Below are 27,238 nucleotides of genomic sequence, written 5' to 3'. Positions count from 1 at the left end.
CAGTGGTCAGGAGGGTGCCAAAGCATCGGAGCAAAAGGACATAAAACACCAAGTTTGTACACCGTTCCCTGGCGGCTCAGGTGGGCAAGAATGAATCTGCCTGCAATGCAGGAGATCCGGGTTTGATCCCTGAGTCGGGAAGATCTCCTGGAGAAGGAAATGGCAACCCACTCCAGTATTCTTGCCTGGAGAATCCCATGGATAGAGGAGCCTTATGGGCTACAGTTCATGAGGTTGCAAAAAGTCGGACATGACTGAGCAAGTAACACTCACTTTCCTTTCCCCCACCTCCCCAGAGGGAGGCAGGTTACCCTCCACCCCCACCTCCTTCCTGGGAGGCAGGTGCTTCCTACCTCTATCTCAAAATCTGAGCATCATAACACTTTCTCTTCCCTCAAGGGACACAATGGACTAAGAAATGCATTTCGAAAATGACCTCGATAAAAGTTGGAGAATCAAGCTGCACACTCTCAAATACCTTTTCGCATCTTAATGGAGGGCAGGGCTGTTTGTGACACCTGACCTCGCCCTGGTCACATGTACACGTGGTGCAGGCATTTTCACGCCATTGCTCTCCATGCTGAAGAAAGGGGGAGAAAGTGGAAAATCAAATGTCACATGTATCAGATATAAACCTGAGGCACATAAGACACACACTTTTTATTAGTTTTCAGTTGAGTCACACTGAATGTAATCCTGAGAAATGATAACATTCACACAGCAAGAGGCTCTAAGAAAAAAAGTCAAGAAATGTCCAGAGAACTTTGGATTCGTTCTTATTCAACTAGATTCATTCTGCAGATGCCTTGAGTGCCTGCCTGCTTTATGCTAGGTACACAGAGGCCTGGGTACACTGAGCGTCACAGGAAGTCAGTGTTGCTGGGTAATTGATGGTTATTCTCTAGCTCTTCTTTTCTAGGAGACCCAGTTCTCATGGCCACACACTCATTTTTCTAGCTTCCCTTGCAGCCAGCCCACAGACTTAGTCCCCCACCAGCGGGACCCTAGGGGAAGAGTGCTAGAGGTTGAGGAAAGGACTCTCCTCACCCCATAAAAGAAGAAAAGCCCACCCCTTTCTTCCATCAGGCTGAAGTAACGAGCGGGTGAGGACAAGCTGCCTGAAGCTGTGGAAGACACAATGAATGGAACATGAGGGAACAAGCCAGAAAGCAAACGTCAACATGCTGAGGATGGGAGCGTGCAAAGATCAAAAGATAACATCATGCAGACCTGACCAACCCTGCGACTTCTCCACTGCTGGTCTTCTTGCTATGTAAGGTCATAAATGTTTTTTCGTCTTAGCCACTTTTAGAGGAGCATTTCTGTTGCTGGCAGCCAGAAACACTGTAACAACTGTAGAGGCTCTTCCTTCCAGGAGGAAATAATCTAGCACCTATGTGTCTACTGTATTAAACAGCGGAAATCTAGTATATAGAAAAATCATTTCCCCATGAGTTCTTTTCATCTAGACTTCAAGGGACCCATCTAGAATTTATGTCATTCATCCCCTAATACTCTTCCAGATTCTCTGCTGAGAGTCAAAACTCACAATTTACTTTTCCTCAGAATGACTGGTAACAAGGGAAGTAGTTGGGCTTATTTCTGATATATTCTTTGCTTTAGAATAATGTAACCTTCTTTTGGTTCAGCGGGGCACTCCCAAGACAGAGCCTTCATTCATTCGATTTGTTGAACCCACTTTCATTTGGTGCCTACTTTGTGCCGGGTAGTCACCTACACTGTCCCAGCAGTACCTCCAAGCTTGCAGGCTCCACCACCACCAAACTCCTTGCCCTTTCCCTCTCTCGCCTCCCACCCCGCTTTGCTCCCAACCTCACTGTAAGTCAGGAGACACTGTCTGAATATCAGTGCATAAAGTCCAACCCAGACAGACATTCCCAGAGTCTCCAGGTTAAGTGTCCAGTGACAGTAACCAATGGGACTCCTTTTTCCCTTCAAGAGGTGTGAACAGAAAGTTCACCGTGGTTCATGAACCAGGTGCTGCTTGCCAGCACATTCTTTTATATTTCTAATCCTCTCCGATTTAATTTTTTCAAAAAGGCTTTCCATGAAGAGAAGAAAAAAGCCGTTTATGCCCTGAGTTACTAATGCTGGCACAGAGTCAGATGAGGGCGGGGGAGGAATGATGGTTAGCAAGGCAGTGGGCAGATGTGTAAGAACAAGTGTCACAACACCTATGAGGGGCACATCAGAGCTTACCTCGTACACTTGGCCAGCAGCAGTGCAGGACCGCGAAGAGCACTGTGGACAGCATTTTCCAGGGATGCGGACTACAGTTTCATCCTAACACCCCAGGAAGAGTCCATCAGAAGGCAATATTAATAAAATCCACAACAGTAGGAAAACTTCACTCACAGCCAACTCAAACATGTGCCTCAAAGAAGCCAGAAATAGCAATTTCCTCTCCTTTAGTATTTATTAGTTACCTGGTGCTTTGATAAGAATTAGCACTTCTCAGGGCAGTGTAACTTGAGAAGTTTGCACATTCCTCAACTCCCAGCTACTTCTAAGAACAAATAAAAGCACAGCTAATAGCAATAAGAATAGTACTTCCTTGGACATCTAGGTTGCTTCCAAGTCCTGGCTATTGTAAACAGTGCTGCAGTGAATACTGAGGTGTGTGTGTCTTTTGAATTATGGTTTCTCAGGGTTTATGCCCAGTAGTGATCTAGATGGGTGGGATGTGTAGGTGGGGGGGGTCCAAGAGAGAGGGAATATACATATATACATATACATATATATACATATATATTTAGCTCATTCACTTTACTGAGCAGCAGAAACCAACACAACACTGTAAAGCAACTATATCCCAACTTTAAATAATAATAATAATAAAAAGAAGAGTAGATTTTGTTTGCCAGGTACTGTTCTAGGTATTTTATATGAACCTGTGAAGTAGGAACTCTTATTTCCCTTTTAAAACAAGCAAAGTGAAAACCGGAAAGGTTGTGGAACTTGCCCAAGGTCACAGAGACACCTTGCCCAAGGTCACTGGTAATGGTATACGGTTGGCAGAGAGGACTTCAGAATATTAGCCATTTCAACACTTCAGAACATTTACACTCCTGCTGAGTTAGCACTAATCTCAAAGTGAAGGGATCCCTCCCTTGATAAACTATCTCACTATTCTTCCGGATCTTTACGTGAATCCACACATTCAACTATATGCATTAGGAAGGTCCTTAACAAGAAAAAAATCAATCATGCCCTTAAGTATCTCGGTGGCTCAGATGGTAAAGAATCTGCCTGCAATGCAGGAGACCCAGGTTTAATCTGTGGGTCGGGAAGATTCCCTGGAGAAGGGAATGGCTATCCTCACCAGTCCTCTTGCCTGGAGAATTTCATGGACAGAGGAGCCTGGTGAGCTGTAATCAAGGGGGTCCCAAAGAGTCGGACACAAATGAATGACAAATACTTTCACTTTATTCACTTTAACATGAAAAAAATCAACCATACCCTGAGATATCTATTAATAGGAATATGGCAGCGCAGAGAAATATGGGTGACAAACATTCCTACAGTCTCAGCTCTACTGCACCCACCCCCAGAATATCAGCCCCTTTGTCTCTGCTGCCCTAAAAAGAATTTTCACAACAATGAGAAGCCAAAGAATCAGCTTCTCACTTTGACATCACTACAGCCTTTAAAATGGAAGAAAGGAAGGCAAAAAAATTAAAGCCAAAAGAAGGACTAGAATAAACCAAGTTTCAATTACAAAGAAGTGGTAGAATTTATACAGAAGATACCTCCTGAACAGTTGTCTGCACTTCTCACAAAAAGCAGAAAATGAGATTGCATAATCATTCAGTTCAGTTCAGTCACTCCACCATGTACGGCTCTTTTTGACCCATGGACTGCAGCACGCCAAGCTTCCCTGTCCATCACCAACTTAGCTTATCCTCTGTCATCCCCTTCTCCTCCCACCTTCAATCTTTCCCAGCATCAGAGTCTTTTTAAATGAGTCAGTTCTTCACATCACGTGGCCAAAGTATTGGAGTTTCAGCTTCAACATCAGTCCTCCCAATGAATGTTCAGGACTGATTTCCTTTAGGATTGACTGGTTTGATCTCCTTGCAGTCCAAGGGACTCTCAAGCATCTTCTCCAACACCACAGTTCAAAAGCATCAATTCAGCACTCAAATTTCTTTATAGTCCAGCTCTCACATCCATGCATGACTATTGGAAAAACCACAGCTTTGACTAGACAGACCTCTGTTGGCAAAGTAACATCTCTGCTTTTTAATATGCTGTCTTAGGTAGGTCATAGCTTTTCTTCCGAGGAGCAAGTGTCTTTTAATTTCATGGCTGCAGTCACCATCTGCAATGATTTTGGAGCCCAAGAAAATGAAGTCTTTCACTGTTTCCATTGTTTCCCCATCTATTTGCCATGAAGTGATGAGACCTTCCTCACTGATCACTGAGGAAGGCTTTCGTATCTCTCTTTGCTATTCTTTGGAACTCTGCATTCAAATGGGTATATCTTTCCTTTTCTCCTTTGTTTTTTGCTTCTCTTCTTTTCTCAGCTATTTGTAAGTCCTCCTCAGACAACCATTTTGCCTTTTTGCATTTCGTTTTCATGGGGATGGTCTTGATCACTGCCTCCTGTACCATATCATGAACCTCCATCCATAGTTCATCAGGCACTGTCTATCAGATCTAATCCCTTGAATCTATTTCTCACTTCGACTATCATAATCTATATGGAATTCACTCTGCAAGAAAATAAGGCCAGGGTACTTGGGGAAAGCGAGGGTGGTAGAGGGTGTCAAATAATATTAATTTTTCATGGAGAGTTCCAATCATGCCTGTGGTTATTTTAACCCAATAACATACGATCAGCTAGATTAATGCATTACTCTCTATTAGGGATTTATTTCAAACACCCGAATCACTGAAATTAAAATGACAACTGTTTTCTCTGTATTAGGTTACTTTTATTACTGAATAAGTCTATAAAAATATTATGACAATTAATGTTTCATAGAGTATGTGAAAATTGGACATGGACTGAAATCATCGAGCATTCCTTGACCTCAGCTCTTGAGTTTAAAAAAATTTCAGCAAGGAAGTAAAAATAAAGTTATATCTGATGTCATATTCATTCTTCAGGAACTTTATGGAACTAAACAATGAATTTATCCAATATTAAGTAAACAGTAGACAAATGTCATGATCACAAATCATGAACAGAAATATTGACTCAGTATGGCCTTCCCTGGTGGCTCAGAGGTTAAAGCGTCTGCCTCCAATGCGGGAGACCCGGGTTCAATCCCTGGGTCGGGAAGATCCCCTGGAGAAGGAAATGGTAACCCACTCCAGTATTCTTGCCTGGAGAATCCCATGGACGGAGAAGCCTGGTAGGCTACAGTCCACGGGGTCGCAAAGAGTCGGACACGACTGAGCAAAAAAAGAAAGAAAAAAGAAGATAATCTATCTTAATCAACAGGGACTAAGCCCAAGGACAGTGGCAGAGTCAACTGGCAAGTGTAGGGGAGGAGTAATTACTTACATAAAGGTTGGTACAAGGGAAATCAAGTTTTCTGATTCTTATCGGCAATGCTTAATTATATATTTTATTAGACTTTCTTCTAATAGAAAGATTTTTTCTATAGACATAGAATCTTTCTTCACAAACAGAGACCAATAAGAATAGGAAGGAAGCACATTAAAGAGAAAATATCCCTGGATACAACAGAACTTCATGATGGTGAATTTAGATCCCATTTGGACTCAAGCTTTATGAACAGGACTGAAGAGGCAAGTCAGCAAAGTCAGAGAAATGGAAAAAACGTTTTGGCAGTACCCTTTTATTGCTATAATATATGCCTGAATTCTATCATTCTTTTCTTCGTTGTTGTTCCGTCGCTAAGTGGTATCTGACTCTTTGAGATCCCATGGACTGCAGCACGCCAGGCTGCCTTGTTCTTCATGATCTCCTGGACTTTGCTCAACCTCATGTCCAATGAGTCACTGATGCCATCCAACCACCTCATCCTCTGTCGACCCCTTCTTCTCCTGCCCTCAATCTTTCCCAGCATCAGAATCTTTTCTAATGAGTCAGCTTTTACAAATGAGGTGGCCAAAGTATTGGAGCTTCAGCTTCAGCATCAGTCCTTCCAATGAATATTCAGGACTGATTTCCCTTAGTATTAACAAGTTTGATTTCCCTGTAGTTTAAGGAACTCTCAAGAGTCTTCTCCAACACCACAGTTCAAAAAAATCAGTTTTTCAGCACTAAGCCTTTAGTTATGGTCCAACACTCACATCCATACATGACTACTGAAAAAAACCATAGCTTTGACTACATGGAACTTTGTCACCAAAGTGATATGCTGTGTGTTTGTCACAGTTTTTCTTGCAAGGAGCAAGTGTCTTTTAATTTCATGGCTGCAGTCACCATCCACAGTGATTCTGAAGCCCAAGGAAATAAAATTTGACACCGTCTCCACACTTTCCCCATCTAGTTGCCAAGATGTGATGGGACCAGATGCCATGATCTTGGTTTTTTGAAAGTTGAGTTCTAAGCCAGCTTTTGCACTCTCCTCTTTCACTTTCATCAAGAGGCTCTTTAGTTCCTCTTAGCTTTCTATCACATCTGAGGTTGCTGATACTGGTGTCATGTGCATATCTGAGGTTATTGATATTGCTCCTCGCAATCTTGTTACCAGCTTGTGATTCGTCCAGCCTGGCATTTGGCATCACGTACTCTGCATATAAGTTAAATAAGCAGGGTTACAGTATACAGCTTTGATGTACTCGTTTCTAATTTGGAACCCGTCCATTGTTCCAATTATGGTTTAACTGTTGCTTCTTGTCCTGCATACAGGTTTCTCAGGAGACAGATAAGGTGGTCTGGTATTCCCATCACTTTAAGTGGAATACTGTCTGGTATTCCACAGTTTGCTTTCCACACAGTAAAAGGCTTTAGCGCAGTTAATGAAGGATAAATAGATGCTTTTTCTGGAATTCCCTTGCCTTCTGTATCTTCCAACAGATGTTGATAATTTGATCTCCGGTTCTTCTGCCTTTTCTAAATACAGCTTGTGCATCTGGATGTTTTCGGTTCATATACTTCCGAAGTCTAGCTTGAAGGATTTTTAGTATTACCTTGCTAGTATGTGAAATGAGTGCAATCGTATGGTGGTTTGAACATTCTTTAGCATTGCTCTTCTTTGGAACTGGAATGAAAACTGACCTTTTCCAGTCCTATGGCCACTGCTGAGTTTTCCAAATCTGCTGACATACAGAGTACATTACTTTAACAGCATCATCTTTTAGGATTTTAAGTAGCTCAGCTGGAATTGTTTTCATCCCTTTGAGGGCTTCCCTGGTGGCTCAAATGGTACAGAATCTGCCTAAGTGCAGGACACTGGGGTTCGATTCCTGGGTCATGAAGATCCTCTTGAGAAGGGAACAACAACCCACTCCAGTAGTCTTGCCTGGAGGATCCCATGGACAGAGGAGTCTAGTGGACTACAGTCCATGGGGTCACGAAGAGTCAGACAAGACTGTGCAACTAACACACATTCACAGCTGGAATTCCATCACCTCCAAATCATAGATTTGTCTTTCCAAACCTATAGACTATACAGTGACCAGCACACTACAGACAAATGACCAAATCCAGCCCACCACCAACTTCCATAGGCTTTGACTAGAACACAGCCACCTACACTCATGTACATATTACCTGTGGATGTTTCTGTGCTGTAATGGCAGAGTTGAGTAGTCATTCCAACTATATGGCACACAAAGCTGAAAACATTCACTATCTGGCTCTTTACAGGAAAAATTTGCCAACTCTAAGTCTAATATGGTACCCTCAGTAATCACAGGAGTTCAGTATAAAAAAAAATGTATGATTAATGTCATTATAATTTGGGATAGGCCACCATTAAGGATTTACAGTTGACCCTTGATCCAATAGAGGTAAGGAGAACTGACCCATCATGCAACTGAAAATCGGAATGTAATTTTTAGTCAGTCCTAGGTATCCACGTTTCCTCCATATCTGTGGTTCCGCATCCGTGGATTCAACCAGCTATGGATCATAGGGTACTGTACTATCTACCACTGAAAAAAATCTGCATACTTTCAAACCATGCTGTTTAAGGGTCAACTGTATTTAATTATGGTTTACCATATTCCTTAAATTAAAATACTATGATAAACTTTATAGTATATTATGACTAATAGTTCGTAACAAAGTATCTTCTCCTATGATACCTCTGAAAATATAAAAATGAGATGAAAATTGTACCATCAAAAAGGAGAAGAGACAACCTCCTGCTATTGCCAAGAGGGATCTCACTGACCATTAGACTTTCGGTGGCCTTTCTTTGCTTTGTTGACCAAATAGAACTAAGAATCATCACTTTCTCTGAACTCTCTGACTCTCAGTGCCAAACATAACATGGCTTGTCCCCACAGTGTGTGGCCACTACTATTTGAAGCCATCAGAGTGCCCACTGTAGCCTTTCACCTCCCTCAATGCCCTTCTATATCTAATCAGTGCCCATAATATATAAAAAAAAAGAAGACAACAAAATGGATGGGAAATATGTGCATTGGGGGAGGTAGAGGAAGTGATAAAAAATGGGGATGAGGACACCCCAAATATAAAGCATATAGTCACCAAGAAACATTGTGAGAACTCTTGTAAACTAGAGATTATAGTTTTATGTTTCATGAATTCAAAATTTAAGAAAATTGGGCAGTGGAGACAGCAAAAAATCAGATCTCAGAACAATAGAGCAACACTAAGTTAAAACTGGCCAGACCCTTGGTCAAGGAAACACATACCTTTCTAAGCACTTAGACCTTTATTTTCTTGGGCTCCAAAATCACTGAGGACAGTGACTGCAGCCACACAATTAAAAGACACTTGCTCCTTTGGAAGAAAAGCTGTGACAAACCTAGACAGCATATTAAAAAGCAGAGACTTCACCTGGCCAACAAAGGTCTGTATAGTCAAAAGAATGATTTTTCCAGTAGTCATGTATGGATGTGAGAGTCAGACCATAAAGAAGGCTGAACGCCAAAGAATTGATGCTTTGGAGAATTGATGCCTGGAGAAGGCGCTTGAGAGTCGCTTGGACTGCGAGGAGATCAAACCAATCAATCCTAAAGGAAATCAATGCTGAATATTCATTGCAAGGACTGATTCTGAAGCTGAAGCTCCAATACATTAACCACCTGATGTGAAGAGCTGACTCATTGGAAAAGACCACAATGCTGGGAAAGATTAAAGGCAGAGGAGATGAGGGTGACGGAGGATGAGATGGTTAAAGGGCATCACCGACTCAATGGACATGAGTTTGAGCAAACTCAGGGATATTGTCAAGGACAGGGAAGCCTGCTGTACTGCAGTTCATGGGGTTGCAAAGAGTCAGACATCACCTAGCGACTGAACAACAATGAACCCAAGCAGGGAATTAGCTAAGGGCATGCTGCTCACCTCTGCAGCTTTGAAGCACTGCGTATGAACAGATTTCTCTAAGGTTGAGAAAATAGAAAGAAAGGAACTTGGGGGAAAATCCTAAAGAGCAAGCAAAAAGTAATAATAATCTGAAGATTCACAGAAAGGGCAGATTTCTGAAACCTACATACTGCAGGATCTCAAATAAAAGATTTAAAAACCATTTTGCAACTTGAGTAAGGCAAAAGAAAATTCAGTCTTTATTAAAGAAGCAAAAAGCAATATAGAAAGAGAAAGCATTGGAATTTTAAAAAAATTAGAAGAACCAATGATAGGAGAAAGAAGGAAGAATTAAAAGAAAATTAAAGAAATCATCAAATTAAAATCAATATGGAGGCAGGAAACACAAACTCAAGAAGCTTCCCCCATAATGCAGAGCAAAGACACAAAAGTGAAAATAATGAGGCAGAACATGACCAATAATGAGGGGAGATGGTAGAGGAGCAGTCTAAGAATCATAGGTGTTTCTGAGAACTGAGCATAATTGGAACAGACATGACTAACCAAGGCCAGAACTAAAGAAAACACTTCACACCTGGAATGAGGCTGAAAGGGCTTCACAATATTCTAGGTAAAATATGTGAAAAGACACTTTCCTTAGAAATACCCTGGGGAAATGTCTTAATTATAAAGATAAAGAAACATCTTGCAAAACTTCAACAAAGTAAACTAATTGATAAAACAGAAGAGGAAACAGACCCACCTCTGACTCCTTCACAGCACTAAATTCCAGAATTCAGTGGAAGGGAGATTATAATCTTAAATTTTGGACCCCAACAAATAATCTTTCATGAATGTAGGCAAATAGGAAATAATTCTACAACACATCAGTGGCTCAAAAGACATAAAAATATTTCACCTTTTTATGAAAATATCTGAAGATGAAGTTCAATTCACTTAGATCAATCAATATTGGGAATGGGAAAATGGTGGTATTAAAAAAAAAATGTGGTAATAGAGCCACAGGAAGAACTCTCATCAGACTGAACAGATCATTTTAACAAGCCTACAAAAATGTGAACAGAGGCCTCTGTTCACATGGCATCTGGACAAAAGCTGAAGGCAAGCAATTTCAGTGTGAATTTATACCACCCACCAAGGGAACAACCCCTTATTTGAACACAGGAATTACTCCTTTTATCAGAGATAATCACTAACTCTAAAAATCTGATTATAACTACACAAATATATCCACTTTTGCCTACCAAAACTGGAATGAATTTTAAAAAAATTCTACTATGATCTTTTTGAATGGTAGAAAAATGGATGATCAGTTCCTTTTCCGCTTTTTTCAAGCTTTCCTTAATGAACACAGATTCCTTTTACAATTAGAAAAAAAACACTTTATTTTAAAAATCAAATTTTTTTAGAGCTCAAGACCTGGAAATACATTTCTTCTGATGAACTTTTTTTTTTTATTAAATACTGAAGGAGTTAACTCATATAAAATGCTTGCAATCATGATTGATGATGTTAGCAATTATTGTTTTGTGATTTTTATTAGATGTAAACAATATGTGACTCATCATTTAGGGAGGTGATGTAGTGTAACAGGTAAAAATCAAAGTCAAGTGTGGTCTGTTGAAGTTGTAATGTCAAGCTGCCTAGAAGCACAGATACTTCCTAACAATGGTATCTTGAGCAGATTATTCAAACTTTGTATTTCAGTTTTGTCTACTGCAACATGGGATGATAATAATAGATCGTATTTCATAAGGTTGTTATGAAAATAAAAAAGATTTTAAATTAATGATTATCACATAATAAATACCCCAAATGTGGGGATGGTGAGAGTGATTACGTTTCCCACCAAGGCATTAACTCTATCAGTTCAGTTCAGTCGCTCAGTCACGTCCAACTCTTTGTGACCCCATAGACTGCAGCACGCCAGGCTTCCCTGTCCATCACCAACTCCTAGAGTTTACTCAAACTCATGTCCATCGAGTCAGTGAATCCATCCAGCCATCTCATCCTTTGTCATTCCCAACTCCCGCCTTCAGTCTTTCCCAGCATCAGAGTCTTTTCAAGTGAGTCAGTTCTTCGAATCAGATGGCCCAAGTATTAGAGTTTCAGCTTCAGCATCAGTCCATCCAAAGAATATTCAGGACTGATTTCCTTTAGGATTGACTGCCTCTTTATATCATCAGAACACCCAATGTTTTAATAGTGATATTAAATCAAGAAAAATGGTTTAAATAATCTGACAGTTGGGTATTTTTGAATGTCAAGGCAAAACTATAAACTTGATGCAAGAGTGCTTAAAATCAATCTATTGTCAAGACTTCAGAATGCTTGCATAGGAATTAGCTCTATAGTATGGCAACAAATTTCATCTTTTTAAGTTAATCCATGCAAACTATAAGTTAGTACTGTTTGAAGCTAGAGTTTAGCATTTTAAAAAATGGGAACCAGCACTTTCTGGTATTCCAAGCTAACCCATGATATGCAATCATTGTTGTTTTTAAAGACTTGAAGCAGAAGTTTCACAATGGAGTGTTTCCTCCTTCCCTCCTCCCACCTCCCTTATTGTAATGGTGGCAAACTGCTTAATTAAAGCTTCTTACATAAGAGACTAAACCCTGGGATGTGTAAGTCAAAATGCTCCAACACTACAATGTCTTTCAAATGTAAGATATTCTGCAACTCTACCAAGAAGCTCATTTGCAATCTGAAAGCTAGGATAAGACTTCATGATGAATGGAGATATATGATAAGTGTGCAGTGTTTGCTGTAGTGTGGGTAATACAATCTGGTCTTTCAATTAGATACATTTTTCCTTTATTTGGCATTTAGCATTTCTTGCCTAATTGCCTTTTGTCTGCCTTTAAAAATATTGCCCAATTGTCACAATATGCAATGTTATTGATTTTGCTTTATTTGACACAAAGTGCTACTCTGTATCAACTGAATGCTGGCTTCCAGCTCTTTCTCAGATCAAAAATGAGCTATTTTTCAACTGGAGGCAAGCTCCTTTCATGGTTATCTGTCAATTGCCAAGGAACATCCATGGGAGCTACTGGAAGAATAAAAAACTACAAAATACCAAGGATACAAAATTTATTTGCAATTGACTTTTACCTGCAAATCTGTACGAAAGAGTAATGTTTTGAAAATCCAATCAGATTTTTGTTTGTTTTACTTTTAAAAAACACTTTTATAGAAGGCGAGTACTGGCCATGTGAAGTCCTTTTTTCAAGGACTTCAAAAATAAACAAACTTGTTTATTTTTAATTAAAGGATAATTGCTTTACAGTATTGTGTTGGTTTCTACCAAATATCAACATGAATCAGCCAGAGGTCTACCCATGTCCCCTCCCACTCAAACATCCCTCCCACTTCCCCTCCCCCAATCCCATACCTCTAGACTGTCACAGAGCCCCAGCTTGAGTCCCCTGAGTTATACAGCAAATTTCCATTGGCTATCTATTTTACATAGTAATATAGGTTTCCATATTACTCTCTCCATACATCCCACCCTCTTCTCAGATCAGTTTTAAATGAAGAACAAGTTCTCACTATTTTAAACCTCCCCAGAAAATACTCCTTTGGTAATTTGAACCATTAAGAATTAAATCATGTACATCTAGACAATCAGGTTCAAATAAACATCTATATGTCTATAAAAAGCAGTCTGTACCTATATATTGACAAACAATAACAATCCTTGGAGTTAGTGATGGACAGGGAGGCCTGGCATGCTGTGATTCATGGGGTCGCAAAGAGTCAGACACAACTGAGCGACTGAACTGAAATGAACTGAACTGATCATCCTACTGAATTTTCCAGATGTTTAGCTAGACATTTTTGGAACACCTGCAACTAGAGTTTGGCGGTTCCTTTGTGTATATCCTGAAGGCTCAGTTTCATTATGTAACAATTACCTTAAATGACTGGTAATTAGACCTATCTGTAGCTGCTAAGGGTAAAAGAAATGTCTCAAGGGTGGTCTCCAAAACTATAAGGAAAATAAAGCAGCTTTTGCTTCTCGTTTTCAGTACTTGCGAGGCCTGCCTGCCATCATCTCAGAAGAGACTCCAGGTTCCCAAATAGTGAAGTTAACAGTCTGTGAAGGGTCCTTTCTGAAGCTGTCTTCCTTACCTGATTACAAAACAGAGACGGACACTGAGCTGTGAAGCACTGGACGACCCCATTTCTACACACACACTTGGCGCACCGACTTAATGGCCAGTCCTCCCCGTCTTGAAACACATGGCCTTCGTAGGAACAGGATTCTGGAAGGTTAGAGCAATAAGGGTTACTGAGGGTGTTGCACAACCTAGACAGCATATTAAAAAGAAGAGACATTATTTTGCCAACAAAGGTCTGTCTAGTCAAGGCTATGGTTTTTCCAGGTGTCATGTATGGATGTGAGAGTTGGACTATAAAGAAAGCCGAGGGCCGAAGAATTGATGCTTTTGAACTGTGGTGCTGGAGAAGACTCTCGAGAGTCCCTTGGACTGCAAGGAGATCCAACCAGTCCATGCTAAAGGAGATTAGTCCTGGATGTTCATTGGAAGGACTGATGTTGAAGCTGAAACTCCAATACTTTGGCCACCTGATGTGAAGAACTGACTCATTTGAAAAGACCTTGATGCTGGGAAAGATTGAAGGTGGGAGGAGAAGGGGACGACAGAGGATAAGATGGCTGGATGGCATTACCGACTCAATGGACGTGAGTTTGGGTAAACTCCAGGAGTTGGTGATGGACAGGGAGGCCTGGCGTGCTGTGGTCCATGGGATCACAAAGAGTCGGACACGACTGAGTGACGGCACTGAACTGAACTGAACTGCACCACAATCTCAGGGCAGGCTGCATCTATGCCAGTGCAGTCATACACAGTCTTGTGCTCTGGGGCACGGTGCAAACTAGGGGGCCCTGAGCTTGGGGTATAGCTCTGGAGCCACTGTATGGAGTTCTTAACTTTCTCTCTGAGTTTTCCAAGTGAAGTCTGGTGGGAAAGATAGCATTGCAAGTGGTTTGGAGCCTCAGTTCATGAATGGCCCTACCTCCCCCTGACTCCTTGCCTTCCTGGGTTCTTAGAAGCCTGAGCCCAAATTTGTGCCCAGTGAAAGCTGCCACCCTCCACCCATACTGGGGACCTGGATACAGGTGCCTAAGGAGTGCACTCACCCTAAGCACCAAGTAGCGGGAGGGGTCTAGGGTGCCTGAGGAGGACTTACCCACCCAGCAAATATCCCCATGCCTGAGGGTGGGGGACATTAACAGCAAATTAAAAACATAACAGTTTGAGAAAGATCATGGAAGAAAAACCAAAGCTTCCCCCACCCTGTTTTTTGAACAAAAGGCCCTGCATTTTTATTATGCACCCAGGAAATTATGGAGTTGGCACTGGCTAATCCTCCAATCTCTCCAGGCAAAATGCTTCCACTAGATTTTTCTCATGGAGAGTCAATCAGAAAGTCTCCTAAAATGTAAGAAAGGAGCCCACAAACCCAGACAGCCCACCCTCCACCCTATCCCTAAACACTGTGGTTGGAATATTTTTCCTTGCAGGCTTATCTGGCCCAAAGTGGCTGTCTGTCCTTTTTCTGGTGGGTGATATCTGAAATGCAAGAGGAATGCACTCTACTTTCATCATTTCCTTATACTTTGCAATCCCCAGAATGGTTCTCCAGGGTAAATGGTGGCCAGGAATGGAATAACTGGCAATCAGAAAGAAGCCAGAAGTCTTTTTAAAGAGAAAAGGCAAGATTACAGTGTAGCTTCCAGGTACTACTTAAAAAGAGTAATCTGAGCTATTATAAACCAGGAGAGAATATAATACAGCAATGACAATAATTTGTATTTGTCATGAAGTATATGCTACTTAATTATAAAAATGGAAAGGGACATATAACTCTAAAATGTACTAAAAGGGTACTTGGTACAAGCATGAATTCTAAGGAGAGGGCTGGAAGCATACGCCCGGGTTGCTGGGCTGTGCCTCGGTTAACAGGCAGGCATAATCTCTCCAGCAAAGAGGCCATAAAGACAAATGAAATACTGCTTCCGGCTCAAAGTGTTTTGGAGAAAGACATGAAATCTTAAAAGACGAGCCATCAGATTTAGTGTTGTGATACTACTGATACCCAGAAAAGTGATGTTTGTTCTTCTGTCCACCAAGAGGCCGTAGGAACTACCTGGGCCTTATGGAATCATATCAAAGGATCTGGTCCTTCCTCCTTTCCTTCTCAAGAGCTGTGAACACAAAGGATTGCATCTGGCCGAGACAAAATAATATATCAGAGAGCCTCAGCACCCTGAGTTTGGAATGGAGCTTAAGGATTTGTTCCAACCTCACGGTTTACAACATCACTTCCTGCCAAGTACAAGACTGTGATTCGGTTCCAGTAAGGAGTAGGGTCAGGGATCTTTGAGCCACACACTAGGCAAGAAAGAGAAGAGTTGGGATGTCACCAGGTAAACCTCACAGGCAAAGAGGGTCTCTCTCAACAAGCTCATACTCACTCCCAGGGCCCACGCAGACTGGGCAGCAGCTCCCTTCGGGGATGAATTCCAGCTCCTGGTGTCCACACATCAGTGGTGGGCACGGTCGGGGGGTACATCGGACTTCCCCGTGAGTGCAAGAGCACACACTGCAAGGGGAGGAGGCCCACTCTGTCCCGTGCTGGGTGTTAGGAAAAGAAAAAGAAGGTTATTGCGAGAACATAGACTTGCACTTGATCAAACAGAAACAAGCCTGCTCTCAAACAAGTGAATGACGGAGCTCCAATAAGACAGAAAAAAGCTCTAGGTTGAAATCAGGGTTTGCAATATTCCAAGGCAGAGACCAATTTAGCAACTGAGTTTTATTTTCCTTTTTAAAAATTTTATTTATTTTAAATGGAGGATAATTAATTTACAATATTGTGATGGGTTCTGCCATACATCAACATGAATCGGCCACAGGCATACATGCCCTCTCCCTCCGTCCACCTTCCTCCCCACCCCATCTCTCCATGCTGTCACAGAGCCCAGGCTTTGGGCTCCCTGTGTCATACATCAAACTCCCACTGGCCATCTATTTTACATATGGTAATGTACATGTTCTCAATGTTATTCTCTCAAATCATCCCACCCTCTCCTTCTCCCATTGTGTTCAAAAGTCTGCCCTTTACATCTGTGTCTCCTTTGCTGTCCTGCACGTAGGACTGACAGTACCATCTTTCTAGATTCCATACATAAGCGTTAATATACAATATTTGTCTTTCTCTGACTTCCTTCACTCTGTATATTAGGCTCTAGGTTCATCCACCTCATTAGAACTGACTCAAATGTGTTCCTTTTCACAGCTGAGTAATATTTATCCTTAAGACTTTATGTTTGAAAATTTCAAAAAAGCACAACAATGAAAGAAAAATCACCCCAATCCCATTATTTAAAAAACTTCTGTGAGGACCAAAGTAAAACATGCACACATGCATCCACATCTACTGAATTCTTTACACCAGCTACGTTATTTTCAACAGCTCTCACTCCGATTGCTTCTTTTTTTGCCTTTTACCCTGATGAGTGTCCACAGTCCTGTCCTCTCTCTCCCTTCCCCAGTCTTCTCTCTCTCTCTGATCCCAGAGATCTTATGGTCCCAGGGAAGCGGAGAGAGCCAGCAGAAGGCACCTGTCCAACCAGTTCTCCCACAAATTGTAGAGCCAACTCACTCCTGATGAGGGTGTCCATCTACACACACCAAATGTTCCTGGTCCACTTGAGGCTAGGACACCACATTCCCAAAGCTGGCACTGTACTGACGATCAAACATATCCATGCTTTGATACATAACATTTCAGTTCAGTTCAGTCGCTCAGTCGTTTCCGACTCTCCGCAACCCCATGAATCACAGCACGCCAGGCCTCCCTGTCCATCACAAACTCCCGGAGTTCACTCAAACTCATGTCCACAGAGTCGGCGACGCCATCCAGCCATCTCATTCTCTGTCATCCCCTTCTCGTCCCACCCCTAACCTTTCCCAGCATCAAAGTCCTTTCCAGTGAGTCAACTCGTCGCATGAGGTGGCCAAAGTATTGCAGTTTCAGCTTTAGCATCAGTCCTTCCAATGAACACCCAGGATTGAACGTTCACTAACTACCAAAAGTATCTAAGGGCTTCCCTGGTAGCACAGATGGTGAAAAATCTACCTGCAATGCAGAAGACCTGGGTTTGATCCCTGGGTTGAAGATCCCCTGGAGAAGAGAATGGCTACCCACTCCAGTATTCTTGCTGGAAATCCCATGGACAGAAGAACCTGGCAGGCTACAGTCCCTGAGGTTGAGAAGAGTCGACACAACTGAGGAACTAACACTTTTCAAAAGTATCTAAATAAGCCATGCTCAGAGGGCAGCGGAGAATCTTAAATGTTAAAAGCTACAAATATGTCAATTGTTTGGGGAAGTAGCTGTCAAAATACATTATGTTCTCAATGGTAGAGTGGAATGATGGTGGCCTTTTAAAAGATATATGCAAAAAAGTGAGCTTAATCAATAAAGTTTCTTCCTATAACATTTTCTTAAATAGTGCCTTCCTCTGCCCGTATTAAATGTAGTATATGATGAAATCTGATTCCGCACAAACCATATATAGGCTTCTATTAAAAACATCACACATTCTAGGTGCTTAGTCACCTAACTATAATCTAGGGATTTCAACTGTGTCACTGAGAAGCATGGAAAATAAAACATCCTCTTGCTACTTCTCAAGCCAGCATCCAGAATAAGTATTCACCCTCTCTCAAACACAAAAGAACTCTGTCTTACCTAAACAAGTCACTATGCCTTTATGGTGCAAATTGCTGCCAGGCTGCAAGCATGCCAAGTCTGACATTTGGGGATTATTAATAACCTGTGCTATTATTGTAACAATAATAGTAATAGGTTGTCACAGCCATCTACATTTTTGGGAACCAAGTCCTTGCCTTACCATCATGAAGATTACTTTCCCAGGATCTACTGGGAGTACCAGAGGACAGATACGTAAGGAATCTACTGACAGCCCGGGCAGATTCATGTCAATGTATGGCAAAACCAATACAACATTGTAAAGTAATTAGCCTCCAATTAAAATAAATTAATTAATAATTTTAAAAAACAGGAATGTACTGAGTTGGATGAACCAAAGGTTTCTGTGGAAGTATATGTGTTCTCGAACCACAGCTCAGTTCTCCCTGCCTTGAGGACTATGAGTGTGTCACCTAATCTTTCTAAATTGCAGTTTCCTAGTAGAGGAACCTGAAATGTTATGAAGATAACCTGCTCACTTGTTATTGTAAAGGTTACATGAGGTAGTTGCTAAAGAGGCAGCAAGGGAAGTGGCACGTAGGAGATGCTTAACCCTTTCCCCACGAGTCCATGGCTTTCCTACTCCCTCTCACACCTATGTGCTGCCTGTGATCATGGCAATAGACCTGGATGCCAAGGCCAACTCCTCTCCCATCACTTTTTACTTCTTCTATAATTAAATATAAAACTTCAAATTTAGTACAGCATATCAATAAATGGGCAAGTCCACAACTGGCTAATAAACTGTTGGCTAATAAAACATAGCAGGCAATTGACCTTTATGCTTTAAAAGGCCTAAGCATAAAAGAAAAGGAAGAAATGGTAGGAGAAAAACGGATACATTCTGATGAGTTAAACTTTTAAAAGTCAAATATATTGAATACATTGTAGAAAAATTTGAAAGGTGAATGATAAACATTTTTAAAAACTGCAGATTATATTAATTAGAATTATACTCTAATATATAAAACCATTTACAAGCAGTAAGAAGAGCCTGGAGGTGAGATCAAAATGATAGAGTAGGCAGATTCTGAGCTCACTTCCTCCCATGGACACATCAAAATTGCAACTACATATAGAACAACTCTCTTTAAGAACAACCTGCAGACTAGCAGAATAGCTCTTCTACAATTAAGGATATAAATAAAAAACCTCATCAAGAAGGGTAAGCGGGGACACATACCCCTGGAAGGGAACCCAAAAGCAGAATGGAACATCACAAACTTGGAGGACATCCCTAAGGAGTGAGAAATTCAAACTCTACACTGGGTAGAGCTCCACACCGGGTCCCATAGCCCTGGGACCTGCTCTGGAAAGACGAGGTACCACAACTGGATTTGAAAACCTGTGAGATGGACATCTGGGAAAGCCAGAGAACTACAGGAAACCAAGACTCTCCGTTAAAGGGCTTGTGCACAAATTTACTCTCTCTGAGTCCCAGCACAGAGGCAGCGGTTTTAAAAGTTGCCATTCTAGTCAGTCTGGAAGGCAGCCCCAGCGCACCCTTGAGCCTGGGCCCACTCCAACTCTAACCATTCCACCAACATGGCAACCCCAACCCAGCCCAGGAGAGCCATGGCTGGTGTTCACTTCAGCTCAAGGCATCTTGCCAGGGATGCCTCAGCCCAGCCTCAGTTCAGTTCAGTTGCTCAGTCGTGTCTGACTCTTTGCGACCCCATGAATCACAGCATGCCAGGCCTCCCTGTCCATCACCAGCTCCCTCCCGGAGTTCACTCAAACTCATGTCCATCAAGTTGGTGATGCCATCCAGCCATCTCATTCTCTGTCATCCCCTTCTCCTCCCGCCCTCAATCCGTCCCAGCATCAGAGTCTTTTCTAGTGAGTCAACTCTTCACATGAGGTGGCCGAAGTATTGGAGTTTCAGCTTTAGCATCAGTCCTTCCAATGAACACCCAGGATTGATCTCCTTTAGAATGAACTGGTTGGATCTCCTTGCAGTCCAAGGGACTCTCAAGAGTCTTCTCCAGCACCACAGTTCAAAAGCATCAATTCTTCAGCGATCAGCTTTCTTCACAGCCCAACTCTCACATCCATACATGACCATGGGAAAAACCATAGCCTTGACTAGACGGACCTTGGTTGGCAAAGTAATGTCTCTGCTTTTTAATATGCTATCTAGGTTGGTCATAACTTTCCTTCCAAGGAGTAAGCGTCTTTTAATTTCATGGCTGCAATCAGCATCTGCAGTGATTTGGGAGCCCAAATAAATAAAGTCTGACACTGTTTCCACTGTTTCCCCATCTGTTTCCCATGAAGTGATGGGACCAGATGCCATGATCTTAGTTTTCTGAGTGTTGAGCTTTAAGCCAACTTTTTCACTCTCCTCTTTCACTTTTATCAAGAGGCTTTTTAGTTCCTCTTCACTTTCTGCCATAAGGGTGGTGTCATCTGCCTATCTGAGGTTATTGATATTTCTCCTGGCAATCTTGATTCCAGCTTGTGCTTCTGTTGCTGCTAAGTCATTTCAGTCGTGTCCAACTCTGTGTGACCCCATAAACGGCAGCCCACCAGGCTCCCCCATCCCTGGGATTCTCCAGGCAAGAACACTGGAGTGGGTTGCCATTTCCTTCTCCAATGTGTGAAAGTGAAAAGTGAAAGTGAAGTCACTCAGTCATGTCTGACTTGTAGCGACCCCATGGACTGCAGCCTACCAGGCTCCTCTGTCCATGGGATTTTCTAGACAAAAGTACTGGAGTGGCTTGCCATTGCCTTCTCAGCTTGTGCTTCTAACATGCCCTAAAAGCCACCCCACCCCTTCTTCTCCACCCCTAACTGGCCAGCCAAGGCCACCCAGCACATGAAACCTACACTGGAAACACTTCTACACAAGACCACAGCTCCAAGAGCAAGAGAGATAACAGTTTCACCTAATTCACAGGAACAGACAGAGAAAATCAAATGAAATGAGTACATAGAGGAATTTATTCCAAAGGAAAGAACGAGATAAAACCCCAGGGAAAAAAACTCTAATGAAATAAACGTAAGTAAATTACCTATAAAGAATTCAAAAATTTGAATTCTCTATTATAAGCATCATAAAGATGCTTATAGAAATTAGGAGAATTGCAGAAAACAGTGAAAACTTCAACAAAGAGTTAGAAAATATAAAAAACAATCAGAACTGAGAAATACCATGGCTAAAATGAAAAATACACTATAGGGTATCAAGAGCATTAGATGATATGGAAGAATACATAAGCAACATGAAAGACAGACTAATAGAAATCACCCAATCACTACAGAAAAAAAAAAGAATTTTTCAAGATGAGGATAATTTAAGACAGCATCAAGCATACCAACATTTGTATTATTAGGGTCTCAGGAGGAAGAAAGAGAAATAAAGGGGCAGATAACTTACCTGAAGAAACAATGGCTGTAAATTTCCCTAACATGGGGAAGGAAATAGTCTCAAACAAGATGAATCCAAAGAGATCCACACCAAGACATGTCATAATTAATACGGCAAAAGATAGAGAATTTAAAAGGCAGCAAGAGGCATACAATGCATAATATTCAAGAGAAATCCCATAAGGCTATCAATTTATTTTTCAACAGAAACTTGGCAGGACATAAAGGAGTGGTGTGATATATTTAAAGTACTGAAAGGAAAAAACTTCTAACCAAAAATACTTGATACCAAGGCTATCATTCAAGATTGAAGGCAAGATAAAGAGTGTCTCAGACAAGCAAAAATTAAGGGTCCATCACCTCTAAACTGGCCCTACAAAAAGTGCTAAAGGATCTTCTTTAGAAGTAAAGGTTATAACTAGAAACAAGAAAATATATGAACAAAAAAGTCTCATTGGTAAAGGCATATACATAGTAAAGCCAAAAGATCAACTACTTGAAAAGCAAGTAAAATTTTTAAAAAAAATTGGAAAATCAACCATAACAACAATTTTTAGTTAAAGAATAGACAGAGTAAAAAATGTAAAATATGACATTAAAAACATAAAACGTGTTGCAGGGGAAGTAAAAATCTAGTGCTTTTAGAATGTGTTCAAACTTAAGTGACTATCAGCTTAAAACCAAAATATTTGTAAACCAAACAGCTGATATGGGATTAATATCCAAAACATAAAAAGAACACATACAACTCAATATTTAAAAATCCAATTAAAAACTGGGCACAAGACCTGAATATTCGTTTTTCTAAAGAATGACGCAAAGATAGCCATCAGGACGGTGAAAAGACACATGACATCACTAGTTATAAGGGAAATGCAAATCAAAACCACAATGAGATATTACCTCACACCTGACAGAATGACTATTATCAAAAAGACATGAAGTAACAAGTGTTGGCAAGGATATAAAGAAAAGGGAACTTACATGTAATATTGGTAGGAATGTAGTTGATATAGTTACTATAGAAAACAGTATGGAGATTTAACTTTTAAGGGAAAATTACAAATAGAACTACCATATGATTCAATAATTACACTTTTGGTATTTATCTGAAGAAAACAAAAACACTGATACAAAAAGATATATGTACTCCAATGTTAATATCATTGGAACATTATTAATGACAAGATATGGAAGCAACCTAAGTGTCCATCAAGAGATGAATGGATAAAGAAGATGTCACACACACACACAATATTCAGTTCAGTTCAGTCGCTCAGTCGTGTCCGATTCTCTGCGACCCCATGAATCACAGCACGCCAGGCCTCCCTGTCCATCAACAACTCCCGGAGTTCACTCAAACTCATGTCCACAGAGTCAGTGATGCCATCCAGCCATCTCATTCTCGGTCGTCCCCTTCTCCTCCCGCCCCCAACCCTTCCCAGCATCAGAGTCTTTTCCAGTGAGTCAACTCGTCGCATGAGGTGGCCAAAGTATTGGAGTTTCAGCTTTAGCATCAGTCCTTCCAATGAACACCCAGGATCGATCTCCCTTAGAATGGACTGGTTGGATCTCCCTGTGGTACAAGGGACTCTCAAGAGTCTTCTCCAACACCACAGTTCAAAAGCATCAATTCTTCGGCGATCAGCTTTCTTCACAGTCCAACTCTCACATCCATACATGACCACGGGAAAAACCATAGACTTGACTAGACGGACCTTTGTTGGCAAAGTAATGTCTCTGCTTTTTAATATATTATCAAGGTTGATCATAACTTTCCTTCCAAGGAGTAAGCGTCTTTTAATTTCATGGCTGCAATCAGCATCAAAAAGCAAAATGGCTGTCTGAGGAGGCCTTACAAATAGCTATGAAAAGAAGAGAAGTGAAAAGCAAAGGAGAAAAGGAAAGATATAAGCATCTGAATGCAGAGTTCCAAAGAATAGCAAGGAGAGATAAGAAAGCCTTCCTCAGTGATCAATGCAAAGAAATAGAGGAAAACAACAGAAAAGGAAAAACAAGAGATCTCTTCAAGAAAATTAGAGATTCCAAGGGAACATTTCATGCAAAGATGGGCTCGATAAAGGACGGGAATGGTATGGACCTAACAGAAGCAGAAGATATTAAGAAGAGGTAGCAAGAATACACAGAAGAACTGTACAAAAAAGATCTTCACGACCAAGATAGTCACGATAACGTGATCACTGACCTAGAGCCAGACATCTTGGAATGTGAAGTCAAGTGGGCCTTAGAAAGCATCACTACGAACAAAGCTAGTGGAGGTGACGGAATTCCAGTTGAGCTATTTCAAATCTTGAAAGATGATGCTGTGAAAGTGCTGCACTCAATATGCCAGCAAATTTGGAAAACTCAGCAGTGGCCTCAGGACTGGAAAAGGTCAGTCTTCATTCCAATCCCAAAGAAAGGGAATGCCAAAGAATGCTCCAACTACCGCACAATTGTACTCATCTCACACGCTAGTAAAGTCATGCTCAAAATTCTCCAAGCCAGGCTTCAGCAATATGTGAACCGTGAACTCCCAGATGTTCAAGCAGGTTTTAGAAAAGGCAGAGGCACCAGAGATCAAATTGCCAACATCCGCTGGATCATGGAGAAAGCAAGAGAGTTCTGCTTCATTGACTATGCCAAAGCCTTTGACTGTGTGGATCACACACACTATTACTCAGCCATAAAAAATGAAATTTTGCCACTTGCAAAAACATGGATAGACAGACCTAGAGGCTAATTATGCTTCGTGCAATAAGTTTGATAGAGAAAGATAAATACTGTTATGATTTCACTTATATTAATATATGGAATCTAAAAAGTAAAACAAAAGAATAAACAAAACCAAACAGAAACAGACTCAGAGATACTGAGAACAAGCAGGTGGTCATCAGAGCAGAGGGAGTATGGGAGAATGGGTGAAAGAGGCAAAGGGGATTAAGAAGTACAAGCTTCCAGTTACACTAATAAAATAAATAACTCATAGGGACATAATGTACAGCATAGGAATATAGTCAATAATACTGAAATAACTTTGTATGGTGACAAATGGTAACAAGACTCACAGTGGTGATCGTTTCATGATACATAAAAATATTGAATCACTTTGTTGTGCGTGTGAAACTAATACTATATTGTAAGTACACTGTACTATATTTCTTAAAAAAGAAATAAATCCCAGTGGAAAAAAATAGCAACAAGCTTACAGAATATTCAACTTAAATATAGAACTTTATTAACTACAAAGAAATATTAATAAAATAAAATTAAATGATCAGATATGAGATTTCTGATATGAGATAATATCAGATATGAGATAATATCAGATATAAAATTCACTTTAGCTATTGTTAGTAAAGCTGCAGTGGAGTGGGACTCTCCTACACAGAGACTTGTCTCATGATCACACCTGGAACAACTCTGCCAGGAGGCACCTACCCCAGGTAATCATACTTGAAAAGAAGCTGTACTATTGGTAATATTCTCATTTTTATCTTTAGACAGAGACAACTTAAAATTGAATTTTAATGACCATAGATGTCACAGCTTCAATACTCAAACTCTTTAGATGCTTTGACCTACTAATTTCACTTTTAAGAAGTTATCTGAGGAAAATGATCAATGACACACAAAAATGTTTGAATACAAAGAATTCCATCTCATTGTTCATTACAATGAAATTGAAAATATTTTAGTGAATATTGGAAGCTACCCAAATGCCTAACAATAGGAAATCACATTCTCCAAGAGTATGCTGGGGAATTATTTACTACATGTTATATAAAAATTAAGCCATAAAGTGTACACTGAGTATAATTACAATTATGTGAAACCGTGTATATCTCTATCTATCTACCCATCCATATTCACTACCATGTCCCCTTCCCCCCAAAAAAAACAACTGAGGAAACAATAGTGGTTTTCATAATTGGAGATAACTAGTGGATTTGTTTTCTGTTGGCCTATTTTTTCTACATTTTCACCAATAAACTATTATTCACTTTTGTCATCAGAGAGCAAAAGTACTGTTTAAAATATCTAATGAATCATTTATATATCTTAGATAAGTAAAATCTGAAAGCAGCTTATAAAGTAATTAGAAGTGAACATCTTTATACTACTAAAAGCTAAGAGATTGCTTCTAAACATCCAGACACTAAAACAAGAGCTCGTTTTTGTTACTACTGAGAAACACTAGCTGTCATTTCTCAAACATTTGCAATCATACCACCTCTCAGATTGAGACCACAAAAATTAATTATAATAACAACCTGTCAATCACCAAAGTGTTTTCAACTGTAAGACGAGAGGGCTATATTAGCTCATCTCTTTGGTAGCTTCAAGCTCTCCAATGATGTGAATCTATTATCTATCTCAAGAGACATACAGTTAAGCAACGGATTCTCCCTTCACAATAAGCTTGAGAATTATGGGACTAACAAAGAACATTTGTCAGGGTGACTCCACTCTCGATGTCAAAGCCACAGAAGCCGGACAGTGATCCAAACTGAACAGAATGATGGAGAAGAATTACTCTTACCTCTCTGAGAAAAGTCGCCTCCACTTTCATCTCCTACTCCTATTTCTGAATCAGTGACACCTCTCTCACCAGAGGGAGACCAGAAATCAAAGAGTTTGATGCATGCTGATAGATAGCTGGATCATAGGTAGACAGAGAGGTAGGCAGATAGATGGTAGATGGGTGGATACATAGATGATGGATAGATACAGAGACGCTTTACCCTCTGAGCCACCAGGGAAGCCGCCAGATGACAGATAGGGGTCAGATATTAATAGATGATAGATAAACATATTTTTTTAATCTCACTGTGTTCTCTATAGTCACAAAAGTTTTAATCTAATGAGCAAAGTTAACAGCAAAGAAAGTTCTGTAAAATCAAGAAATAATGCATATACAAAGCAATGCTCCCATAAGACCTGTGTTGTAGCTGTACCATCCCAACATCATTAATACCTTTCAGAAACATGAGACTTTGACACTGGGCAAAAGCACATTCCTGCAGACAACATCTTAGATATATTCTTCTGCATAGCCAAATAACAAGTCTGGTTGGCTGTTGACTTAAGTCCAAAGGAAAGATACAGTCATAAAGTATTTGCCTGGCTTACAGACAGAACAAAAAAATAATTTTTCTTTATATAATGTGTTCCTGTTATGATGTTATAGATCCAGAATACTAAATATCTGGGGATGTTTGGTGCATATTGTAATTACATCCTCTACTTTGACGAAAACAAGGCTGCAGAATTCAATATTCATCTCTTCCCTCACACACATAAATTAGTTCTCCTTTTAGCCTCACAGTCGGGCAAAACAAGCAGACTCCTTCCATACTCCTATACTCAATCAGATGCGGGCACTGGGGCATTACCACCTGCCACTTTTCTTTTTCAGCGAGTCTCCAAGCACCATCTTCTTGGACAGGACATTATGTGGTGCTCAGATCAAATTAGTAAAGAGGAAAAGAAAGAGGTTAAGGTCCTTTCTCCTCCCTTTCACAAGCTAATTTGTGGGGAAAAGAACAGGGAAAAAGCATTCCAACACTCTTTAGGAAAACATATTTCAGGCTT

General features: G+C 40.6%; 1 protein-coding gene across 2 annotated transcripts in view; it reads right to left on the bottom strand.

Annotated features, from left to right (window-relative positions):
- Positions 1–27,238, bottom strand: part of FRAS1 (Fraser extracellular matrix complex subunit 1) — a 533,887-nt gene that overhangs the window by 293,167 nt on the left and 213,482 nt on the right. For both annotated transcript variants that reach the window (XM_055434121.2, XM_055434122.2), the window contains 4 exons: positions 15,972–16,131; positions 13,601–13,734; positions 2,221–2,304; positions 479–580 (listed from right to left, as the gene is read on the bottom strand). In XM_055434121.2, coding sequence (XP_055290096.2) covers positions 479–580; positions 2,221–2,304; positions 13,601–13,734; positions 15,972–16,131 — 480 coding nt within the window. The remainder of the gene's footprint in view (positions 1–478; positions 581–2,220; positions 2,305–13,600; positions 13,735–15,971; positions 16,132–27,238) is intronic.

This window comes from Moschus berezovskii, chromosome 5, assembly GCF_049115385.1.
Source record: "Moschus berezovskii isolate FMDL1 chromosome 5, NW_MosBer_1.0, whole genome shotgun sequence".
Classification (NCBI taxonomy): Eukaryota; Metazoa; Chordata; class Mammalia; order Artiodactyla; family Moschidae; genus Moschus; species Moschus berezovskii.
The sequence above is the reverse complement of the archived record's forward strand: the minus strand, read 5'-3'. Positions and strand labels throughout refer to the sequence as shown.